Raw genomic sequence first — 24,919 nt, 5'->3', positions numbered from 1 at the left:
CTCCAGCGATTCGCTAATGGAAAAATAGCGCACAAAAAGTGATGCATCAATGTTGCGTAGTTTTCTAAAATCAGGTGAAGGGGCTCTGAGAGAAAGCAGCGCTGTTTGGTATTCCCTCGGAGGCCCCAGTACCCCAAAGGCGGGCGGGATGGGGAATAGTGGAAACAGCGGCGAATGAAAAGTGGAAGCGAAAGAAGGTGTACCAGACCATTTGGAGTGCAATAAAGGCATCACACAACCTAAATTACCTGCATTGAGCGGCTTCTTCCCCAGTGAGTGAGTCTGCCCTATCAAGCCGAGATAGCGGGCGTTCCTTGGAGTCGGCCCTCGCTGCCTCGCCTCCACGAGCTGCTGCCTTTAAGTCGGTCTCGCGCAGGACTTGGCACCCCAGGCGGCCTGCACCCTGCTCAGCACCAGCCTCTTTTTTGGGTGCTGAGGAGGGGAGGTGATAGGAGGGGGTGTCGCGTGCTGGGTGGCAGGACCGCGGTCCCAGCCATTCACCGATAGAGCCACGCCCGGAAGAGCCAGCTGCAGCCACTGTTCATCTGTATTTACTCGCACACGCAGAGCCGGGTTCGGTTACTCGGTTCTCCCTGAGTCTATGTTTATTTTTCAATAATAATAAAAACAAAGGGCTGCTATGCCTCTTGTCGCACGGCTCTCAGTAGCTTTTCTTTCTTTGAATCCTTCATCTTCGGTTCATGGTCTGTTTCCGGTTTGAAATCTAATATCTATTTTTTTAGGCTTGATCATGTCATTTTTATTGATGACAAACACAGGAACTTCGCAATGAAAACTCTTCCCGCACAGGCTGAAACAAAAACAAGCATTTACAATGCAACGGAGGGGGGGCGGAAAGGCACGGGGAGGGGGGCGGGAACGGCCACACACTGACAGCGGAGGGGGAGGGAGCGCGAACAGACACACGGACACACTGACAGCGGAGGGGGGGGGGTGGGGGAGCGGGAACAGACACACACGGCAAAAAAAACAAAGCACTCACGCAAGCAGGAAGGCGGGTGCCGGCTCAATGCCGGACCAGATTCGGGGGCGTTCTCGGCTTTTGGCTGACGTCGCGTGACGTCGCCAAAAGCCAAAGAATCTCGGGAACGCCCCCGAATCTGGTCCGGCATTGACGGACAGGCCCATCGTCCAATGGCTATGCTCCATTTATGGAGCTAGCCAATAAATGACGGGGGCCGTTCCTAACTCCACTACTATACTCAAGAGGTTTTCGCCTGCGCGAAAAAGATGCGCAGAAGCGCATCTTTTCGCCAGGCAAAACCTAAACAAGCATTTACAATGCAATGGTTTTGCCTTTGTTAAAGTTTGAGCTATTGGCAATGCTCTTGACATTATTTTTATTTGTTTTTTTTTAACATAAATAATTGGCATTGTCATTTGCAATGCCACTAGCTTTATCTTTCGCAAATGACACCCACAAACACCTACAGAGAGCCCCCCCAACACACACCCACACAGAGCCCCGCCCACACACTACGAGCCCCCCCACACACTGCGAGCCCCCCCACACACTGCGAGCCCCCCCCGCACACACTGCGAGCTCCCTCCACACACTGCAAGCCTTCTCCACACACTGCGAGCTCCCTCCACACACTGAGAGCCCCCCCACACACTGAGAGCCCCCCCACACACTGAGAGCCCCCCCACACACTGAGAGCCCCCCCACACACTGAGAGCCTCCCCCACACCCTGAGAGCCCCTCCCCCACACACTGAGAGCCCCTCCCCCACACACACAGAGAGCCCCCCGCCCACACACAGAGAGCCCCCCCCCACACTGCGAGCCCCCCCACACACTGCGAGCCCCCCCACACACACTGCGAGCTCCCTCCACACACTGCAAGCCTTCTCCACACACTGCGAGCCTCCCCCACACACTGAGAGCCCCCCACACACTGAGAGCCCCCCACACACTGAGAGCCCCCCCACACACTGAGAGCCTCCCCCACACACTGAGAGCCCCTCCCCCACACACTGAGAGACCCTCCCCCACACACTGAGAGACCCTCCCCCACACACTGAAAGCCCCCCTCACACACAGAGAGAGCCCCCCGCCCACACACAGAGAGCCCCCCCCCCTTGTCTGGCAATGTACATCAGGCCCTCAGAGTTAATTGTGAAGAAAGACAAGAAGGAGAGAGAAATGGAGAGATGGAAATGAAGGGTAGGAAGAAGAGAGAGATGAAAAAGGAGAGAGGGGCAAAGAAAGGGCAATAGGAAAATAGAGAGTGCAAGAAAAGAAGGAGAGAGAGTTGGTGACTGAAAGAAGAGAGTGAGAGAAGGCAAATAGAGAGGAAAGGCACACGAGAGAGTGCAAGAGAGAGAAGCATGATAGATAAGGAGGAGGAGAGAGGACGCATGAGAGAGAGATCAAGAGAGAGGGAAGGCAGGAAGAAAAGTAAGGGCAGAATGGAGTGAGAAGGCAGAAAACAGAAAGAGTAAAAGATAGAAAGAAGCCAAGATGAGGAGGGAGATGGAGAGAGGACGCGGGAGTAAGAACAGGAGAGAGAGAAAGCAGGAAGTAAAAGGAAGGTAGGAGGTAAGGCATAAGCAAGAAGGAGGGGGAGAGAGAGCAGATGGAAGAGGGAGCAGGAGGGAGAGGGACAACAGAGGGAAATGAAAGCATAAAGGAGATGGAGATAGAGATAGAGAGAAGAATGATGGATAGGGAGGAAGAGGAACACGGAGAGGGTTGGAAAGAGGAAAAGAGAGAAAAGAGAGAAAGATAAAGAGTTAAAAGAAAAAAAAGAGAGAGTGCAGGAGAGAGAAGCATGATAGAGAGGGAGCAAGAAGGAAGGAGAGAGAGAGCAGATGGAATAGGGGGCAGGAGGGAGAAGGAAGAGAGAGCAAAAAGGAGAGGGAGATATAGAGAAGAGAGAAAGATGGGTCTGCCAGAGAATAAATAAAATAAAATGTAGCTGTAAACATTCTATAACAAAATCAGTGATCATATAGTGTTTTCCGACGAAATTATGTTTTTTAAGGCGTGGTATACAACGGTACCTCAAGTAGAAATATGAAATAATATACGCAGCGACTTGAGCCTTGGGGGAAGTAAGTTTAAGGATGTTCTTTTTGGACTACGTCTGACGTGTGTTTGTGCTGAATGTGACCTAAATTACAGTTTAAGAACTACTCGGCCTACATTTTAGTGGTTATCTTTTTTCTCCGAGGTTTTTCTGCAGGTACGTGTTCCACTGGACGCTACTGGATTACTCTGGTCAGAAAACGGGCGTAAAATGAACCCAGAAAGTGTCATAGCCAATTGAATACCACAGAACTGACAACATAAATATTATTTCACATGTTGACTATAAACACCTAAACTCTTACCCCATTTCAGTCCATGATGTGTTCTCTCACCCCACATAGCCTGGATGCACTCACCGCATCCACGCCCGCACGCGGGACACAGTGCACCTGCCGGGTGCCGCAATGGTCTGATTACATGGGATAGCATTGGTGCCCGTGTACATTTACATCAATATTTGCACCAAACCTAATGCACTGTTCTGTCAGTAAAGGTGTTGCTTTTGCACTTTTGCCCGCATGTAAAATGTTCGCATTTTTTGCACGAGTCTGTGCGTGCGAAGGTGGCTGCAAAATTACATTAACCCCATTGAAACTCGACGCAATAAGGCAAAGTTGGTGCAAACCCACGCATTCTGACGCCTGCCTCCTATTCTCCACACGTCCAACACGGAAGCTGTTTGTGACCACACAAGATGTAATACTGTAACCGCCGGCAGTAAAAGCTCCTCGGCTGAAGGGCCACTCACTCCTTGCCTGAAGTGGGGCAAGGTTTACTTTCCACCTCTCTCGAGACGCTGGGAGCCCCCGGACGGACACCTCACACCACAGGCAGAGCCGGGACATGACCCGTCCATCACTTGCGGGATGAAAGAGAAGTGTGTGCTTGTGAAACCAGACGCACCCCGAACGCACACGTGAAACGGGCACTTACGGCAGAAACGTGCACGAACTGGGATATATTCACATCCAGGCTAATAGTGTGAATGTTAGGACATATTAATAAAACAGCCACGTTTACAATCTATTATTATCGTCATAAATAAGTCTCAGCTTCTGTGCGCAATCAATGCCTTACAACAAACGACCAACTTCTTTTATCATCGTGTTTTTGGGCTGATGTCTCACGGGGGAATTTGAAAGTGAAGGCGGGTGCCCTCAATCCCGGACCGAAGCTGCGGCCAATCGCAGCACGGCTCCAGCGATGACGCGGCGGCTCGAGAACCACTCCTAGCGCGGCGGCACTGAGGGGGCTCGACAGCCTCAGCCAATGGGAGGGCAGCTCCTTCGTTCTTGCTCTCCGCGGCCCCGGCGAGGTCCTCATGTTATTCTCGGCCCCGGGCAGGGGCGGCAATCAGGGAGGCAGCGTTTGCACCGTAGTAGGAGGCGGCAGAGCGCTCGGGGTGCCACTAGTGCCTTACCAGATTCGGCTTTCGGCTGACGTAGCGTGACGTCGGCAAAAGCCAAAGAATCTCGGGAACGCCCCCGAATCTGGTCCGGCATTGACGGACAGGCCCCTCGTCCAATGGCTAGGCTCCATTTATGGAGCCAGCCAATGAATGACGAGGGCCGACCCAAACCCACACTACAGTTCTCATCAGGTTTTCGCCTGCGCGAAAAAGATGCGCAGAGCGCATCTTTTCGCCAGGCAAAACCTAAAAAGTGGGGTGACCATAGGAAAGCAGACCCTACTCTCCTACAGCAGGTTACTGTCTTATTCCCACCCTTGTGATTCTTTCAGGGTGGTGGATCTGAATTCATTCCTTTCTTTTGATTTCAGGCTCCGATCAGAAGCAGGGCTGAAGCGCCTCGAGTCGTAGTTCCCTTTTGGCTACTATCGAATATCGATCAGGAAGCTGAAGCGTGGTGGAGATTCTGTTCACATTGGGTCTCAGTGTTTCTCTGGACTTGGGTGATTCTGTGTTGCATAGATTCTTGGTCCGCTGGTTGTTCCTTTCATGGAAATTTGTGTCACTTGTACTTTGGACATTGTTTATTACAAAGAAAGAGGCAGTGAGATGGTGCCTCACTGTTTTATATGCCTGCTAGTTATTTTTGGGTTGTTAAGGAGGCATGGTTCAAAGCCACATGGGATATGTTGTTGTGTTTTACTGTTTTTTAATTAGCTTCTATTATTTAGTAGTAAAGATAGAGAAAGCATAATCCTCGCCTCGGTCTCCTTAATAGAATATAAAATTCTTGTAGCAAATGCTTGAAAATGTTCAATTTCCTGCTGCTTTGCCCTCCTGGCCCCTGTGTGGTCTCCAGATTTACACTCCCTTGTTGTGTAAACCTTTCTTGTAAACAAGCTTGACTTATCACTGTTGCACTGATACCCAGGGCCGGCTCTGGGGAGGTGCTACCGGTGTCACAACACCGAGTGCTGGCTTTCTGGCGGTGCCGTGTATGCACGTTTATTAATGTTTTTGAAGCACCTGCTGCCGAGTTCCTTTCCTCTCAGTACCACGCCACACAAAAATGTCACATTAACTCCTCTGATTAATGTTCTTCCTGGAGAGTGATTGGAGTTTTGTATAGTTGATATTTTGACTTACGTGAAGGTGGTGCAGAGGGATAATATGCCTGCTGCAAAGAATGTGTCCCATGTAGACTAGAGAGTGCATATAATGTAAATAGAACAGCAGTCTACTACTTTTAAAAGAGACATCCTTTTGTTACTTGCAATTTATAACTTAAAGTCAGTGCTTTAAATGGGCCGGTACTGTCCGGTACTGAGCACCGGCACTTCTTTATTTTGAGAGTGAAAGTACCGGCACTTCTTAAGAGAAATGTAATACATTTAACCGCATGCGCGCTAGCGGTTTTCCCGCTGTGGGCTGCGATTCGCAAAAACCCTCGTAACGTGACACGGTCAGCTCGTCACACGCGCAGCGCAGGTAACGCCCATGACGAGCTGACCTTGTCACGCGCGTCGAAAGGATTAAATGGAGAGTACCAGCACTTCTCAGAAACAAGCAGGTACTCAGCTACAGAATACCTGCACTTCTATTTTTCTATTTCAAGCACGGCTTAAAGTCCTAATATAGAATAAAGTGAGGTAATAACTTTCATCATAGACCTGCATACACACTGCAAAGTATACATAAAAGCATAGATTAATGTTGCAAAAATAGTTAATTCTTCTTATTAAAGAAAAATCCCAACTATTCTGTTTCTTTTTCGACTCCGAGTTTGTGCTTCTCCACACCAAGCACTCCTAAACCTATGGCCTACCAGTATGGATGACACATGACTCCTGTAGTTTTAGTCCTTTGGCTTATGTAACATTTCCTATAAGCTGATTTACACACGCATGTTTGATTGTCTCTGTGGAATGTTTGTGTGATGCTAAGTGTTCTGACATCCTTTACTGGTATGAGTGGCACTATATAACTAATTCAATGCATCTGAGAGAGAGTGGTTATGGAGCCTTGGTCACTGTTAAAGGGTGCTAGTGAGAGAATCCGTGGTGGAGGTGGTCAATGGATGTGCCAACTAACATTGTTGCACAGGCACCACCTTGCTGATACGCACAAGGGCACCCAGTGGTATTTAGGTTGTGAATAAATAAATACATGAATAAGCACAGGGGTCCAATATTTTCTCCAGAGCCCTCTACCTACGCTGCCCAAAACCAAATCTACCTTCATGATTTAATCTCATGCCTCTTCCTTCCATTTTCCCTCTGCACTTCCGGTCTCTTTGTCTCATTCTTACAGGTTACTTTACCTCCTGGGGTCTCCATTTGTTACCGTTTTCAAATCTTTCTCTTGCTTCTTCCATTTTCCGGGCCCAGCTCTGCCTTTCCCTCTCGGACTGAGGCCCTACTGCAGAGAGGCCCTGTCATGACGCCACTGCGTGGCCTGTGGAACATCTGCGCTCGCGGGCTCCTTGAAGAACGCGTGGCTTCCTGAGAGGGAGCTCCGGAGGGTTCTAGAACGACGTCAAGGTTCCAGAGAGGGGCGGAGTCTTCCTGAGAGGGCGCTCCAGAGGGTTCTAGAACGACTTCAAGGTTCCAGGGAGGAGCGGAGTCTTCCTGAGAGGGCGCTCCAGAGGGTTCTAGAACGACGTCAAGGTTCCAGGGAGGAGCGGAGTCTTCCTGAGAGGGCGCTCCAGAGGGTTCTAGAACGACGGCAAGGTTCCAGAGAGGGGCGGAGTCTTCCAGTGAGGACGGTTGGAGACAGTTGGAGGGAAGCAGTCGTGGTGGACTCTGGGAGCAGAGGGTTAAACTCTGCTTGGGATTGGTGGGCGCTGCTGACGCCCGTCGCGTGGACCCTCCGGCAGCCACTCCTGGGCCTAGTGCTGAAAGATGGTGAGTGACACCCTTCGGGGACAGGGTACAACCCACTGAGCTGCACTGGCTCTCAGACTCCAAGACAGGGACCCTCCGAGGCCTTCCTCAGACCCCTCGGCAACCACCCGGTGTGCAACCCCTCCAATGTCCCGACTTATATCGAGCATTCCTCCTGAATAAACTCACAAGTGAGCGCATCCTTCTAGCTAAGGCAGCCTTTTTAAAATGTCACACCCGGGCCACCGTAGACGCTTTTTAAATAAATTGCGAACCCGATAATAACCAATGCCCTCGCTCGTAACATCCACGGTAATCTTTTAAAGGTCACAAATACACAAGTTTAGCTTCCATCTTTCTGAGGTCAGGACAGTCGGATACATTAATACTAATCCTTGTTAAGATTAGCGCTTCGAAACTGTTGGTGGGAGGTACGAACCCGGGCCGTAAATATAGGTTATGGCATTAGTGCTGTTTCTAAAATTAAACACAGGCAAGGACAAAGTATTTATTGTGAAAATCAGTAAAAGGGGAAAGTGGGAACTTTAGTTATGATTACCAAGTGTAATGTTAGTGTCTAGACTTGGGAAGAATGAAGGGCAGACATGGCCCTGCTCGGATTGGAATTAATAGTTTGCAGACCATGCTAGTGACAGCAGTGGGATAATAAATTGATCACTCACTAGGGGAGATTCCTACTTTCTTACAAGTTACCTGTGGCTGAAGGTGTCACCCCAGCCCTGAGTACCAACACTTTCAGAGAATGCTGCAGACACTGGTCTCTATAACCACGGAATATAACATAAAACACTACACAGTGGCCGAATAACAGAACATGTCTACTTTCATCCCGTGGCATATACCCAGGTAACCAACTTCGTGGTGGGGAGCCACATACTCAGTGTGCAAGGAGCCCATGAGGCCAGGGAGAGCAGTCACTGAGCATGCGCACTTTGTGCAGCAGACTGAGAGAGCTGCAGCCTTGGAGGAGAGCTGCTGGGTGCATTCACTGTGTGAGCAGCGCCCCAGCAGAACTGGAGAGTAACTTCTGGAAGCACCCATAGAGAGGAGATAATGAGTAGAATAATAATTTAAAGAGGGCTAACTGGGCATGATGACCTGACTACAAGATGGCCGCCTCCCAAATTCTCTCAAGATCTTGGTGTGATTTCTCACACCCCTTTCTGGAGTTGTCCCTGTAGTGTAGTGGCGACCAGGACCTGGCCTTGCAATAAAGACTACGCACACAGGTGTTGAGGTGGTGGTCTCAACTCTGGCCACGCCCCGGTCTCTGGGATATTTACTTTCTCACCTGGCACTTACGTCAGGCACTACCGCCTTACGCATGTGGGGGTGTACCAGATTTCCCTCCTGCGCAGCGTACAACATGGTGTTGCCCACCTTCCTGCAGCACTACAGCCCCCTGCTTGTCGCATTAGTCTGAACTGCTCGTATTGTGGATCTATGCTTTGAGAAATTGTAACTGGTTGCCCAGTGCATGTCTTTGTGCATGTGATGCATTTAGATACACTTTATTTAGTTTATCATCAGCAGGCTTGCAACCTGTTTGTATGGACCTCATTTAAGGTATCTACAGGGGTTGCAGCTGTGACCCCTGGATTGCCCCTTATGACCCCTGACACTGTCTTTGCGACTCCTGACCTCAGAGGTGGCAAAATCAGTGCCAGGAACAGTGTCAGCTCGTCCTTATGGACATTGGTTGGGGCTCCACTCTCTTTGCTTGCTCTCAAACTGTTTATTACACTAATAGTAAATAATGTGTGTATGTGTAAGCAAGAGTATGTGAGTAAAATTGAAGGTCAAAAAGCATGTGATGTCGCTTCCGCTTCCCCAGACATTTTGGTGAATTGAAATTCATGCTTGTCTCGTCTCTGCATGAGAAAGCTGCAGAAGAGCCCAGCCTGATTCTCTTATGAGCTCAGGCTGGACGGTAGCCTAAAGTTTAAGAAAGGGGTCATCATCACTTTTCTACTGAGATGAGACATCGTAAGAATGTGTGTGGTGTGCTAGGCCCACTGCCAAAGTGGGGCTTTAAAGGTCAAGACGAGAAATATGGTTCATGTCGGCTTTTCCTTCAGGACTTTGTAGCATGGGTCATACAAACCAGTTTGGTTGAGATCAGCATTGTTTCTCTATGGGAGAGAATGAATGTAAATGAGCTTCACAAGGAGTATCCCATTTTTCACAATTAACAGTTGCTACATTTTGAAAGCTTCACACTAACTACTTACTCACTTGATAGAATTTTAGATAAAAGTGACAAGCCTGTAGCAAACTAGGGAGTGGCTGGGGTGAAGGATCAGACTATAGATGTCACCACCACCTGCAAGGTTTGCTAAGTCTGACCATGTTTGAGATTGAAGCTTCGTATTTACATTGGCATACTGCAGATGGTGAAGTCTGCTGCCTCTCACCTTCAGGACAAAATCTCGACATACACCCCGGACTAGAGGTGTCATGTTCTTTAGGATAGTCCCATCATGTACACACCGATTACATACATTTTGTCCCACCCACACAACATAACGGTCGTAAACACAGGTGACCTTTTACCTAGTAGCTTACTTCTGTCTCTTCGACAACGAGGCTCTCGGTATCCTATCTTAATCTATGTACCTGACGTACATAAACTTGTCCCCAGGCATGATAGATTTATTCTGTATAAGGGTCACCACTTTTTTCATCCATGGCCAACAGCCAGCTGTGCATCAGTGTTTTTCTTTAGAAAAGGATTAGCAAAGGATTATTTATTTATTTATTTATTAGGAGTTTTATATAGCGCTGGCGAGACCCGAGGGTATCGAAGCACTTTACAACAGATTTAAAACAGAAATCACATAAAAAGGCAAAGGCAAAGATAAATGTAAAAGTTCGAAGGACTCAGTGTGCTGTGCGTCATTGAAGTAGGGAGGTCCTGAGATAGCATTGATGAGTGCTCAATGTCTTGGGTTAAACCTCCTTCCGGGAAGAGGGAACAAGGAGGGGTGTAGGGGAGCGGGGATGAGCTAGATACTGGTAGAACATTGTCAAGTGGTTGTAAAGTGCAGGAAGAGGTAAGTTGTGGTGGAACATTGTCAGCTGACTGCACACTTCAGGTTTATGCGTTTCGGCGGCGATTCTCGGTTCGGGAAGGCACGATTGAGGTAGAGGTCTTTTAGGAGACTTTTGAATGTTATAAAGGAAGGGATAGTCCTGATATTGACTGGGATGAAATACCTGATTTTGGGTGCGTTTCCAGCGAAGGGTCATGCAGCGGATTTTTGTTTGTGTGTTTTCATAGGGATGAGTAAGAGGGTGTTGGAGCACCTGAGGTTTCTTGTCTGGCTGGCTTTCTTGAGTTAGGAGGTCAGATATTCCGGTTTCCCTGTTTGCAGGGCTTTGTGCGTGAGGCAGGCAGTTCTAAAGCTGGCACGCATTTCGACTGGGAGCCATTTTAGTTCTCTGAGTGCGGGAGATAAGTGGTCATATTTCTTAATTCCTGTGACCATTCTGGCAGTTGCATTGAGTTGTTTTGAGTAGCGCTATGTGGGATTGAGCTGTACCGGTGAGGACTGTGTTCCTGTAGTCAAGTCTAGATAGCACCAGTGATTGGGTGGCTTGTTTGAGGTCCTTGGGCAGGATGAAGGGCTTAATTTTGTTGAGAAGCTTCAAATTGAGGAAGGCACTCTACGCGGAGATCGTAATGTGTTCGGTCATGTTCAGTTTTGGGTCGAGAGTGATTCCTAGAGATTTTACCGAGTTAGCCAGGGTGAGATTACCATTGACAGCATCGATTGCTTTCAGCCACTCAACAATTTGAGGGTTTTCTTCTTTGTTGGAGATGAGGAGGAATTCGGTGTTGTCTTGATTGAGTTTAAGGTGGTTTGTTGTTAGCCACTGTTGAACTTCTCTAAGAGTGTTGTTGAGTCTTAGAATGTCGTTAATGGAGGAGGTTTCCAAGTAGATCTGGGTGTCATCTGCATAAAGGTGAAAGGGGATGTTGGCTTTTTTTTAGAAGGGTGGTGAGGGGTTCCATGTATATGTTGAACAGTTGAGGGGAGAGCACCGAGCCTTGGGGGACACCTCTGTTGACGGGGTGTAGGTCGGACGTAAAGGTTTTGATTATTATCCTTTGGGAGCGGTTGTGTAAGAAGGAGGAGAGCCATTCTAGGACCACCTCATCCGCACCTACTCTGTCTTGAAGAGCCGTGATGAGTAGATTGTGATCACCCATGTCAAAGGCTGCCGATAGGGCCAGGAGGATGAGTAGGCAGCATTTGTCAGCATCAAGAGACTTGTGGATGTCATCCACGATGTTAAGGATCGCGGTTTCAGTGCTACAGCCTTTTCTGAAGCCCGATTGGTGGTGATCTAGTAGGTTGATGTTGTCTATGTGCTGAGTCAGTTGTATGAGAACGCACTTTTCAAGAATTTTGGATAGGAAGTGGAGGTTGGAAACAGCGCTGAAGTTGTTCAGATCAGTGTTGTCTAGGCCTGGCTTTTTCAATAGTGGCGTAATTTGGCCGACTTTGAGGCAGTCTTGTATGATGCCAGTTTTCAAGGAGCTGTTTATGATTTCGCTCCAGAGTGGGGCGAGTGAGAGTTTCAGCTTTCTGGTCAATTGGTTGGGTATAGGATCGAGGGTGTGGGATGCGGGCTTGGAGGAGGAGATTAGTTTAAGAATCTCAGCTTCAGGTAGAGGGTCGAAGGATTTCAAGGCTTTCGTGGGGAGCTTGCTCGTGGTGGTTTCGATTGTTGGGGTTGGGTTTTTGTAAGAGGGATAGAGGTTGGTGTCAAGAGATAGCTTAATCTTGGTGGTTTTGACATTGAAGAAGGGGGCAAAGTTGTCACACAGGTCTATGGAGACCTGGACTGGGGTTGCAGAGGTCTTGGAAGTTTGTTGCCTGATGATGTTAAAGAGTTCTTTGGGCCTATTTTTTGCGTTGACAAGGGCGGTGCAGAAAAAGTTGTTTTTTTCATTGTTGATATGTTTTTTGTAATTCCTTCCGGCTGCTTTGAGTTGCTCGCAGAGGCTTGTGGAGGGATTGTTTCTCCATATACGTTCTGTAGCTCTAAGTTGTCTCCTTTCAGCGTTAATGTCCGTGTTGCACCAGGATCTGAAAGGAATGTTCCTAGTTTTTTTCAGTTTCAGGGGGGCAAGTTGGTCTAAGATGGACGACATAGTTGTATTGTAATGGGATGTGAGTTCTTTTGTGGAGAGACCATCTGGGGAGATGGGCAGGAGCGTGCTTATCTTTTCTTTTAGGCTGACCATGTTGATCTGTGATAGGTTTCCCGTCCATGTGGTTTTTTTTTGTATGGGAGGTTGATACATGATTGGTTGCGTGATGTGGGATAGAATTAAGTGTTGGTCTAACCAGTCGACCGGTAAGATGTGGTCTATTGTGATTGCGTCATGTTGGGCGACGATGGCATCCAGGATTGCCCCTTTGTTACGGATTACTTCTGAGCAGTGTTGGGTAAGGTTGTTGCTTTGTAATAGCTTGTTCCGGTTTTGTATTGGCCAGCTGTTTTTTATCATTCCAGTGCAGGTTGAGGTCACCCAGAATTAGGTTGTTGTTGTCTTGGAGTGAGCAGTGTGCAACCAGGTCTCACAGGTGTTCAGTGAATTTGGTGGTGTTGCTTGGGGGGTGGTATAGGAGATGGCATTGTAGTATTTTGTTGTTGCTGGTGTTGATGTTGGTGGTTAGGCATTCAAAGGTGTTGTAGTTGAAGGTATCTATTTCGGTCACAGACAAGTTGTTGTTGTGAACGAATGCTAAACCCCCACCTATTTGGTCTTTTCGGTCTTTGTTCATGATTAAGAAGCCTGGGGGTATGAGGGTGTCCATGATTGGAGGCGAGCTGTTGTTAAACCAGGTCTCGTGATGAAGGCTATGTCTAAGTCATGGGTGAGGATGGATTCTGCTAGCTCTGTGGCATGTTTGGTGGCTGATCTGCAGTTTATGAGCATGCAGTTGGTAAGTGGTGTATTTTTTTCTTTTTTTTCTTATGGGTGCAATGAGGATGTCGATGATAGAGGCTGGGGGTCTACGGGGTTTCGGAGTGGAGTGGTCTCTTCTGAATCCAGTGATTACCTGAATCATGGATTGAGGAATGGAAGCAGCGGGGGTGTCGTACGAGGAGGCAAGATCAGCCGCTTCATCCGAGGACATAGCCTCCATAGTTCTTTTGGGCCTCATTGTATGACTCGAGAGGGGTGGTGGGGTCCTACTGGGTCGCTTAGCCTTGAAGAGCCTTTGGTATGTAGGGTTGGAGACAGTGGGAGTACCGTGTTTTTTTTTGGAGGGCTTGCAAATCGTAGCGAGGTTGTTTAGGATTTCATTAAAGCCCTGTGTTATAATAGCCAATTGGCTTTCAAGCAGGGAGAGCTGGCACCCCGTCTCATCTTGGGTTAGGGTGGGTGGATTCTGGGCAGGGTCTTCCTGAAGGGGAGAATGCCTGACAATGTTGTGTTACCTTCTAGTAGGTATTGTGTTGTCAGTGAGGGCTTTGAGGAGGGGCTTGAGGTGAGGGTCATGTTGTGTTAGCTGTTTTCTTGTGCAGGTGGGTATAGGAAAGTAGTTGGACTCTACATTGAGGGCTGTTGGGTTTGCTTGAGGAAGGTTATGAACTGGGGGCGGATCGCTGGGACAAACCGGCGGGGGGGATTGGGGGGGAGGGGGTCTTGTTCTTGGTGCCAGAGGCGCTGGTGGTGTCTCGAGTTGGAGAGCGGGGGCTTATGATAGCAGGGGCAGGAATGGTGTGGGTGTTCATCTGGGGGGTCTGGATGTCAGGGTAGAAGGGGTGGGTTGTGTGGGGGAGATGAGTGTGAGCGGAGGCAGTCCTAAGTGCGGGGAAGAGGGAGTTAAATGCCTCAAGGTTGTCGTTGTTAGCTTGAGTCAGGACTGTGCCGTTGGAGTAGATGGTCTCAGAGGTGTTCCCACTTCTCGTCGTACGGTTAGGGAAACGTTTTGTGTTCTGTTGAGATCTAAAATAGACTCCCATGCATTATAATGCAAGCACTCCATTAGATAGAAATGCTCCCCTGCATGTGAGACTACTATTTACGTCCAGCCTGTCATACAAAGATGGGTACTAATCTTGGGGTAGGCCTTGTAATATGATTGGGCATTCATAGTGTAGGACTTTAGTGCTTACTGAGGGCTATTGTTTTTCACTGTATTATATGTGATAGGTAAAATCTGACCTAAACTACAGTTGAGCTCTATTTAGGCGTACAGGGTAAAGCAAGGTATGAACATGGGAATAAGAACACACCCTGAGTTTGAATTTTCAGTCCCCTATATCCTTCATCCACACTTTATCGGACTTAAAGATTTGTCATATGTTTCTTGCTCAGTTCATAATCAGATTTCAGACCTTTTTTCCATTTACTGAGCCAAGTTAGGGACTCTGTTCCCCAACAGAGGGATCAAAGACCTCTCCACACAAAAGAAACATCATAAGTGATTGACTCAATTCCTGGGAAAGGAATGGGTGGGGAGGAAAGCTGCATCTGATAATTAACTTGTCACACTCCCCTACTGGAACAAATAAGGGAATCTAGACCTCTGGAGTCAACACAGGAGAGACTCGCCTTTAAAGTTTTGGTGGGAAAGGATCAGGTAGCTGTGGCAGCTAGGGGCAGAGCTAAGTCCTTCACAGGAGGCCTTATGAGAGAAAACTTAAAGTTGCCATCTTGGATTGTTCCAGAATGCTGTTCAGGGGGTTGCAACAGGGATTGAGGGAGGTGGCATCATAGTTGTGTCCAGTAGTGACTCACATCTAGAACTTTCCACCCCCACTTAAAAAACCCTGCACAAAGAGAGACATATGAGAAGGTCCTGGACCTGGAAACAACATCGAAAGAATGCCCAGTTGGAAGGAGAAGCCACCTGTGTCCTACAAAGATTGACTAAGGACGTTGACTCCCGCTGACCTGCAGGACTAATATGGGCCTCTTCTGGGCCAGTGGCGCTGACCCCCTTTTACCCACTCATGACTAGTTTGGGCAAAGAAGCTGAACTCCACTGCGACCTGAGTGCCATTCAGCAAGTTGCGAGACTCTGGTACGTAGGGAAGGTGACAAGGAGGGTGTCTTCTGGCGGGTTGCAGCGGGGCTGCACAAGATGCCCCCACCAGTAAAAAGGGTCACTAGGAGCCAGGCAGACAGCAGATCTGGTGTAGGGAGCCAGAAAATCCAGTAACTCTCCAAATATACCCATTTAGAAGCCAGGAGCCCTACTGAAAATTCCCCTGCTGGCTAGGGTTGGTCAGCAGAGCAAAACGAGCCAAAGATGGAGAAAATCAGCCCAACGGGGCCAGAGGTATGCAGTTTTAAAGATTCGCCCCTTCTTTTTAAAAAAAGAAAACAAAAACAAATGCATAGCGCTCTGCCACAATTTCAAAGATTACCACTTGGAGGACCTACGATCAGGGATTGGTGTATCTATACTAAATTAATTTCTTTGGGGAGTGGGCATAGGCCCGCCTTGGAGGCTCCCATTCTCCTGAGGGCCAACATGCGAATATTGGGGTCCCAGGATCCCCATCCCCTGGTCCCTGATGTGCATATCCTGCATACCTTGTGTGCCACTCCCACTCCCCATGACCAAGAGAGCATGGCACATACTGCCACACTTGCTCTGCACCCACTGAGACTCAGCCGGGAGAATCAGCACACCTGCTTCTGCACCAGCAATGGATGGTACTAGCAACGCAGGGAGAAAACTGGGCAGCACAGGAGCAGGCTTCCTGCACTGTCCTTATGCCTGAAACAACAAGGCGAGCCCTTGGAAAGGCAAAGTCACAAAGGCTCCAAAAAACAAATGGAAAGCACTGGAACACAGCACAAGCGAAGCACTTGACTGGAAATAATTTACGGTGTGTTGTTGTGAGCCAGTGAATTGGGAATACTAAGCCACAACGCCCGCTATCCTGTGAGAGTCAAGTGCTACAATGGGGTACTTGATTCTCCCCAGGACGCAATTGTGGACCTAGTAGATGTGAAAAACCCATGTCCTTTGAAGCTAGTAATCCAATTTCTTAAACTTACCCAGATCATTGCCTATTAATTGGTCACTGCTGTGTGCCACATATTTTTCTCGCTGCTGTCTCTCTTTTTATTGGATTTTGCTGTTTATTACTATTTGTGTGCCACTCATTGTTCTTACTGCTGTCTCTCTTTGATTTTCACTATTAGCACTGTTCGTTTAGTGCCTGTGGCCCCTCCCCCTGCACACGCCAGTTTTCCCGCCTCCCAGCCGATTGTCCCTCCCCTTACTTAATGGCGGCTGCGCGCCAAACGCAAAGTTGTCTGTGCCTGACCGCGACCAGAGCCAGGAACCTTGGATCTACGACCCCCCCACCGCTCTCCATGCATTTAATCCCGGTAAAAACAACAACTGCCAAAGATCTACGCAAACACCACCCATGGCCAGTTTTCCTGCCGACAATCCTTCACCATTGACCACGCCTCATTGACCGCCGAATGCCTGCACCACTGCATCCCTGACATGCATCCTTCTCAACGTGCCAGCCCTACACAGACATGCCGTAAAGATCTGGGACCTGCTCAACACACTCTCGCCTGCCATCGCTTCCTTCACAGAAACATGGACCAACGCCACCTCCACCCCGACATTCCCACTGCCATCCCAGACTGATACAAGATCCAGAGAAAGGACCGCCCTGGAAGAGGACTCACCATTGCACACAACAGCTCCCTCTGACTCTCCACCTCCAGCACGAGTGACCTCCTCTCCACCACAGAGCACCTCCACTTCCAAATCCAGACCAGCCCCAGAACCACACTGCGCGGAACCTCCACTTACAGACCCCCCGGACCACGTGCCCTTTCCGCAACCACCATTGCTGACCTCGTTGCACCCCACGTCGTCGCCTCAATAGACTACATCCTCATTGGAGACCTGAACTTCCACCTCGACAACAAGAGCGACCCTGACTCCACCGCCCTCCACGACAACCTCGCCAACCTCGGACTGAAACAGCTCATCACCACTCCCACTCACAGAGCAGGACACATACTCGACCCCATCTTTGCAGGAGGGACAAACATCTACTTCAGCCACACCATGCAGCCTTTCTGGACAGACCACCACTGTGTACACTTCACCTTCAACACCACCACCGCACCCAAACCCGCCCCGCGCCCACCATGGAGAAACTGGAGCAAGATCACAGAGGATCACCTCAACACCACCCTCCTCCCCGTCCCCCCTTCCGCCTCAACCGATACCAACTCCGCAGCCAAAGAACTTAAAAGCTGGATCTCCAACTGCGCTGACAAGCTCGCACCCCTCCGCCACCCCGTCAAACAACGCCTCACGAAGGCTGCCTTGTTCACCACGACCTCCAAGAAGCCAGGCGCTCCTGCAGCTGCCTCAAGAAATTCTGGAGGAACAGGGAAACCACCAAAGACCAGAACACCTACAGGAACGCCATGACCGAATACCAACAGCGCATTAGAATCACCAAGTGGACCTTTATCAAGAACAAAATACACACCAACGCCAGCAACACAAAAAAACTCCTCAACGTCATACAGCAGTTTACCAAACTCCCCAGCGAAGCCACAGATGTCATACCTTCCCACAACCTCTGCAACAAGCTCAGCTCCTACTGCCACCTGAAAATCAGGGCCCTCTACGACAACTTTAGCGAACGGACCTCAGAAACCATCCACCTCTAACAACCAGCCCATCATCGCCGCCTGAAAACCTGTTACAATAGAGGACACCGCCACAACCATGAAGAACACCCACTCAGGAGCCCCCACGGACCCCTGCCCACCGCATATCTACCACAGAGCCGCGGCCGCCATAGCACCCAAACTAGGCCGGACCATTAACGCCTCCTTCGAATCCGGCATCTTCCCCTACGACTGGAAGCGGGCAAAGGTCAAACACCTCAAGAAGCCCTCGCCGACCTGACAGACCTAAAAAACTACTGGCAAATCTCTCTCCTCCCCTTCGCTGCCAAAGTCACAGAGAGATTCGTAAACTCCCAGCTGGCCGCCTTCATCGAAGAGAACGCCGTCCTAAACCCTCCCCAGTCTGGATTTCGCAGCACCACAGCACCGAGACCGCCCTCCTCGCCACTACCGATGACATCTGCATGCTACTCGACCAGGGCCCCACTGCGGCACTCATCCTACTAGACCTCTCTGCAGCCTTCAACACCGTCTCACATCGCACTCTCACAGCCAGACTCCACGACGCCGGGATACGAGGAACCGCCCTCAACTGGATCTGATCCTTTCTCTCCGGCAGAACCCAAAGGATTAAACTCCCACCCTTCCTCGCCGAACCCACAGAGATCAACTGCGGAGTACCCCAAGGATCCTCGCTCAGCCCCACTCTCTTCAACATCTACATGGCCCCCCTCGCCGCCATCGCCAGACAGCATGGGCTCAGCATAGTATCCTACGCCGACGACACCCAGCTCATCCTCTCTCGAGAAGAAGAACCCCGAAGACACCAGACTCAGCTTCCAAGAAGGAATGAAGGACACCGCAGCCTGGATGACCAACAGCTGCCTGAAGCTCAACTCTGAGAAAACAGAGGTCCTCATCCTTGGACCCTCCACCACCGCTTGGGACCTGGTGGCCTTCTGCCCTCAGGAACCCACTCACCCCATCAGACCGAGCCCGGAACCTCGGCATCATCCTAGACTCCTCCATCACCATGACCTGCCAGATCAACTGTGTCGCCTCCACCTGCTTCAACTGCCTCCGCATCCTCCGCAACACCTTCAAATGGATGCCCCCTGAATTCAGAAAGACCGTCACCCACACGCTCATAACCAGCAGACTGGACTACGGCAACGCCCTCTACGCCGGAATCAACAGAACTCTGCTACACAAGCTCCAAACCATCCAGAACACCGCCGCAAGACTCGTCCTTGGAACGCTACGACACACATACATGACCCAACACCTACGATACCTCCACTGGCTCCATGTCAAGAAGAGAGTAACCGTCAAGCTTCTCACCAACGCCTACAAATCCCTCCATAACATTGGACCCAAATACCTCAACGAGAGAGTCTCCTTCCACGTACCCAAAAGGAACTTCCGGTCTGCCGACCTCGCATTTGCAGAACTAGAAAAGGCGGAAGAGCCTTCTCCTATGTCGCAGCCAAGGTCTGGAACGAGCTCCCAGTCAACATCAGATGCTCCCCTACTCTGCACACCTTCAGGAAGAACCTCATGACCTAGCTCTTCGATTGAACCGGAGCTGCACCCCCAGCGCCTTGAGACCCTCACTGGTGAGTAGCACCCTTTATAAATCCCTGATTGATTGATTGATTGATTAACCAAACGCTAACCTTTACCTTATACATCATTCATAACTTTACCCTAACGCTAACATAACATAAGCCTAACCAGAACCATAACTCTGACCCTTACCCTATTACTAACTCTAACCATTATCCCTACTGTACCATAACCTTAACCATAAAGATTATTCTAACAATTACTCTACTATTAACATTTATTGTAACCCTTGCCCTAGCAGACAGAGTGCCCCCTGGCTCTCTAGATTCACCAGCTTTCCTATTCTATGTCCTTCCACTGACAGTCAATCTCAGCAGCTGCACCCTTCCTCAGGAAGCAGAACCGGGCACTTACACAACACGCCTAGACTAACACAATACTTGTTGGTGGTCACTGCCCCAGGAAGTAGAAGAGGACAAGCACACAATAGACCTGGAATAACACAATGCTGCTGTAGGAAAGGGCCACATTTTGCATGGTTACCCCCCACTTTTTGCTTGACCTCTGATACAACCAGACTTGATGTGCCATCGGTTCTGGCCAACCAGGGTCTGTGTTCTTTCCCATAAGATTGCGACTGCCGCTGCGACATAGTGGTGCTGGCGCTGGTAACTCGCGCTCTTTTTAATCAAAAACTGTATGGTGATTTTAAGACTGTATAGTCGAGTTATACGGTGATTTTAAAACTGTATAATCTATGGTACGGTGACTTGAAAACTGTATAAATTATATTCTTACCGCCTCTGCACTAATTCCTAGGCTACAACTACCCGCCAAAGCTCCCCGGTCCGTCACGGCAAGTGCCGATTGTACGGAGGAGGCGGAGGGCGCAGGTAGAGAACACATCACTTCCGGCTTGGGAGAGCAGTACAGGGGTGAGCGGGCTAGTCGTTGAAACCCTGAAACAATTTAAGCAGATGCTGATTCGTGCGCCCGTCCGTGCCTGGCCCGGGCCCAGGGCCGTAATCCCTGCTCAAATTAAAACTAACAGGAACAGGAAGGTCTATAACAGCTCACAACTGAAGGACCTATGGTCAAAACCGACCTGTGCATCCCTTAATCCGGGAGATGAAATCAAATACTGTACAAGTTGTCATCTTCAGTTCCCCTACACGCGCTGAAGGATAGTAGCACCTCGCTGTCAGCAACAGAGTCACCCAGCAAATAAACAGACAAAGGCCGCTCTAGTGAATGCTAGATCCATTGTGAAACATAACACAGAAGTAGCAAACGCAGGGCTCGAAAATTCCACTCCACCGCTCGCATAGTCGAGCTAAATTTAACAAGGTCGAGCTGTTTTTAGGTCCTACTTGCCCTTTCTGGCGAGTAGGAAAACAAACCAACTTTTGTCCTCTGCCTGTGAAAACGGAACAAATGTGACAAGATAACAAGATTTAAAGGCATTTTTATTGCTCACAAAGGTAATGAGCAATAAAGATGCCTTTAAATCTTGTTATCTTGTCACATTTGCTCCGCTTTCAGAGACGGAGGTCAAGTAGGTTGCAGTTAGGTCGAGGAAATTTTTTAAGGTACTAGTCCTGCAGGACTTGTACCATTTTGGGAATTTTTCGAGCCCTGAAACATGATTGACACTTATGATCTGGACCTGTTGTTTATAACTGAAACTTGGGCAGATAGAACGTCGGACATTGACCTTGCATTAGCAGTGCCGATGGGCTACTCGCTCCTTCGCGCTGACAGATCTGGGAAGCGGGGAGGAGGCCTAGCCATCATCAGCAAGGATACATTTCAAGTGCAGGGCCTGGAGAGTCTGAACTCCTCTGAGTGTGAAACGTTATCATTTAAAATTCGCATTACTAATAATTATACATTCACTGGCCTTCTACTGTACAGGCCTCCAAAAGCAAATACCCCTTTAGCACAACTATTGGGGCCAGCTCTAGAGTCCAGTTTGTCCGGGGCAGACTTCACGATTCTGGGGGATTTCAATATCCACCTGGAAAAGGTTGACGATAGTAATACGTCTTCCTTTTCAGAGACCATGACCAGCTGTGGTATGTCCCAATTAGTAAATCAGGGAACTCATTCCGCTGGGCATATCCTGGACGGGATCTTCACTTCGAATCCCAACATCAAAATCGGGGAAGTGTTGCCAGTCCCCTGGTCCGATCATAAAGTAGTAAATTTTTTCTGAAACCTGGACCGGAAAAAAATGGTCAGGGCACCTCGGGAGGGGGAGCGCCCATACCAGGACTGGGAAAAGATCGATATTGCCGAACTACACGCACAGCTTGGCAGAACTAATTCAGTCTTAGATAAGGACTGTGACGTAGCATCACATCAAGTGGAGAACTGGATCAAATCAGCAGTTCTTGCAGTTGCCCCTATCAAAATCAAAAAACTAAAAAGGAGCAAACGCTCTGAACCATGGTTCTCAGAGAAATTAAGACTGCAAAAACAGACTTGCAGGAAGGCAGAAAGGAAATGGAGGGCCAACTACGGGACAAGGGAGAAAGAAGAATATTGCAAAACCTTAGCCACTTATAAAAACTTGATTACGGAAGAAAAATCAGCTTTTTTCGTAAAAAAAGATCAACAAGGCCAAAGACTCGAGTAAAGAAGTGTTCGCCATGGTAAAGAAACTTACAGAGCCCGCGACCAAACAGGTCTCAGGTAGCACAGATCTGTGTAACAAATTAGGAGAGTTCTTTACGGATAAGGTGCGACTCATCTATGATTCCTTCTCTCCGAGGCACTTCGACCCACATGCAAGGGGTTCTAGCCAACCTGGCCAGTCTACTCAGGGCAGTCCCTTAGACCCTAGCCCCCCAATTCCCAAATTTAAGTTTTCAGCTCCTTCGGCCGAAGAGATCAGACATCTGGTTATGTCTACTAAATCTGGGGGCCCTATGGATCCTTGCCCACCCAAGGTCTTACACATGTTCCCTGAATTGCTTAGCTCCCAACTCCAGCCACTCTTCGACAACATAATACAGTCCAGCTGTTTTCCTAAAGCATGAAAGGCAGCCTCGGTTCTTCCTCTCCACCCCTTCGACGCTCATGACGAGCTCAGCTCGTCATGGAGTTTCCATTGATTTCAATGGAAATTACATGGAAGATTATCAGGGACCTTAGCATCCAAGTGGTTAAGAAGCCTAACCTTGACCCTTCCATTCCAGCTAACTTCCGGCCAATTTCAAGAATTCCTTTTCAGGCGAAAATCCTTGAAAAACTGTTGAATTCTCAACTTGCAGGGTTTGTCAGGGACACTCATGTCCTAGATGACTCCCAATATGGGTACCGTGAGAAACACGGGACGGAGACTGCCTTGGTGATGGCAGCTGAGGAAATCAGAAGTATTTTGGACGCAGGGGAGAAGGCCGCCCTCATTTTGTTAGACTTGTCGGCGGCCTTCGACACTGTTAACCATGATATCCTCATAAGCAGGCTGAAAGATATAGGCCTACATACATCAGCTACCGCCTTGCTGGCCTCCTTACTGGAAAATAGATCCTTCTCAGTTCAGCTTGGGGAATTTGCCTCAAGGTCCTTCAGTCTGCCGTGGGGGGTCCCCCAGGGCTCGTTCTTGAGCCCGTCCCTTTTTAATATATATGTTGCCCCCTTAGCCAACATCATCAGAAAATGTGGGTTCATCCCCTATCCTACGCTGATGACACCCAAATAGTGGTGGCAATCTCAAACAATACCACTGAGACCACAGATAGATTTAGACTCTGCATGGACCAAGTCAGTCCTTCTCCTACCTGGCCGCCAAGACCTGGAACTCACTCCCGACCGACCTGCGCCTGACCCAAGACCACCTCTCCTTCAGGAAGAAGCTCAAGACCTGGCTGTTCGAGCAGTAACGGCACCCCCCCCCCCCCCCCACCTAGCGCCTTGAGACCCTACGGGTTGAGTAGTGCGCTCTATAAATGACTTGATTGATTGATTGATTGAGTCACTGGATGCAGGACAACTGCTTAAAATTGAATGGCGATAAATCGGAAGTTATGCTACTGGGGGCCGAAGCTAGCATCTGGTCAAACCTTTGGTGGCCGGATAGCCTCAGCAGATGTCCTTCGCCGGTGGACAACGTGAGAAACCTTGGTGTCATACTTGACTCCAAACTAACTTTTAAAGCACAAATAAACAATCTCTCCTCCTCTGTTTGGTATACGCTGAAACTTATTAGGAAATTGTTGCCATACATTCCACCCGACACCTCCAAAACCCTGGTTACCTTGTTAGTCCTATCAAAATTAGATTATGGTAATGCATTATATGTAGGGCTACAAAACAGCTATTACTAAAACTTCAGCGGCTCCAGAACGCAGCAGCAAGGCTGGTTCTGAATATTCCTAAGTTCGAACCAGTAGCCCAAAAAATGAGAGGCCTGCACTGGCTCACTGTAGGTAAATGAATTCAGTTTAAGTCAGCCTGTCTAGCTTACAAAACACTGCACGGCTCAGGCTCTCGTTTTCTAAAAAGAAACCTACAACCCTACGAACCTTCCAGGACTCTAAGATCCAGCAGTGCTAAGCTCCTCATGACCCCCAGATTTAAACAACTAAGGTGGGGGGGAGAAGCTTCATAGGCAACACAGCAAAAACATGGAACACGCTACCCGTCTAACTGAAAAACAGCCCCTCATTGTGGTCCTTCCGGAAAAATCTAAAGACCTGGCTTTTTTCAGCTTAGCGCTGAGGGTGCACCAGATCTTACGGCGCGCACTATAATCTTTGGTAGCGCCAAGACGCCCTCGGGCATTCGCGCACTCTATAAGTCACCAAATCAAATCAAATCAAAACTGTACCTTTGTACACACAATTGGCACATCTCTGGCCACAGGTAAGCCCCTTATAAAAGGTGCCCTAGGTACCAAGGGCACTATGGCCAGAGAAGGCCCCAGGGCTGCAGCACCTATAGTGCCCCCTTTAGAGGTCCCGGTACCTTAAAACCCACACATTGCCATTGTAGGCTGCGTGTATTGGTGCAGAGAAAAATGAAGAGTCGACATGGCACACACACCCATGTGTGTCATGCCTATAACCCACTGCCTGAGGGCCTACGTAAGACACCCCTGTAAATGGGTACATTAGCCCTCAGGTGAGGGTACAGTGGCATGATCTGTGTACCCTTGTAGTGTCTAAGTCTATTCTTAGACATCAATCAATCAGGGGGTTTGTAAAGCACAACTACTCACCCGAAGGGGTGGCGCTAGAGGACGCACAAACAGAATGGCCGCCTTGTGGTGAGGCTCCTGTTCCCTGGATCAATTTTCCTGTAAATATCCTTAAAAACTGGATCGGAATC

At 49.0% G+C, this 24,919-nt stretch overlaps 1 protein-coding gene and 1 long non-coding RNA gene across 13 annotated transcripts in view; one reads left to right on the top strand and one right to left on the bottom strand.

The window, feature by feature from the left end:
• Positions 1–6,919, bottom strand: part of LOC144772355 (uncharacterized) — a 250,308-nt gene extending 243,389 nt beyond the window's left edge. For all 5 annotated transcript variants that reach the window (XR_013599727.1, XR_013599726.1, XR_013599728.1 and 2 more), the window contains exon 1: positions 6,783–6,919. This is a non-coding gene — a long non-coding RNA (uncharacterized LOC144772355). The remainder of the gene's footprint in view (positions 1–6,782) is intronic.
• The window catches only part of LOC144772352 (sodium/potassium-transporting ATPase subunit alpha-1-like), a 3,188,308-nt gene continuing 3,170,192 nt past the window's right edge, over positions 6,804–24,919 (top strand). For 4 of the 8 annotated variants that reach the window (XM_078656610.1, XM_078656616.1, XM_078656614.1 and 1 more), the window contains exon 1: positions 6,804–7,365. In XM_078656610.1, the coding sequence (XP_078512736.1) occupies positions 7,363–7,365 (3 nt within the window). In that variant the 5' untranslated portion in view covers positions 6,804–7,362. The remainder of the gene's footprint in view (positions 7,366–24,919) is intronic. The other 4 variants (XM_078656611.1, XM_078656613.1, XM_078656609.1 and 1 more) reach the window with 2 other exon arrangements.

Source organism: Lissotriton helveticus, chromosome 8 (assembly GCF_964261635.1).
Source record: "Lissotriton helveticus chromosome 8, aLisHel1.1, whole genome shotgun sequence".
Classification (NCBI taxonomy): domain Eukaryota; kingdom Metazoa; phylum Chordata; class Amphibia; order Caudata; family Salamandridae; genus Lissotriton; species Lissotriton helveticus.
This window is presented reverse-complemented; position numbering and strand designations above follow the sequence as displayed.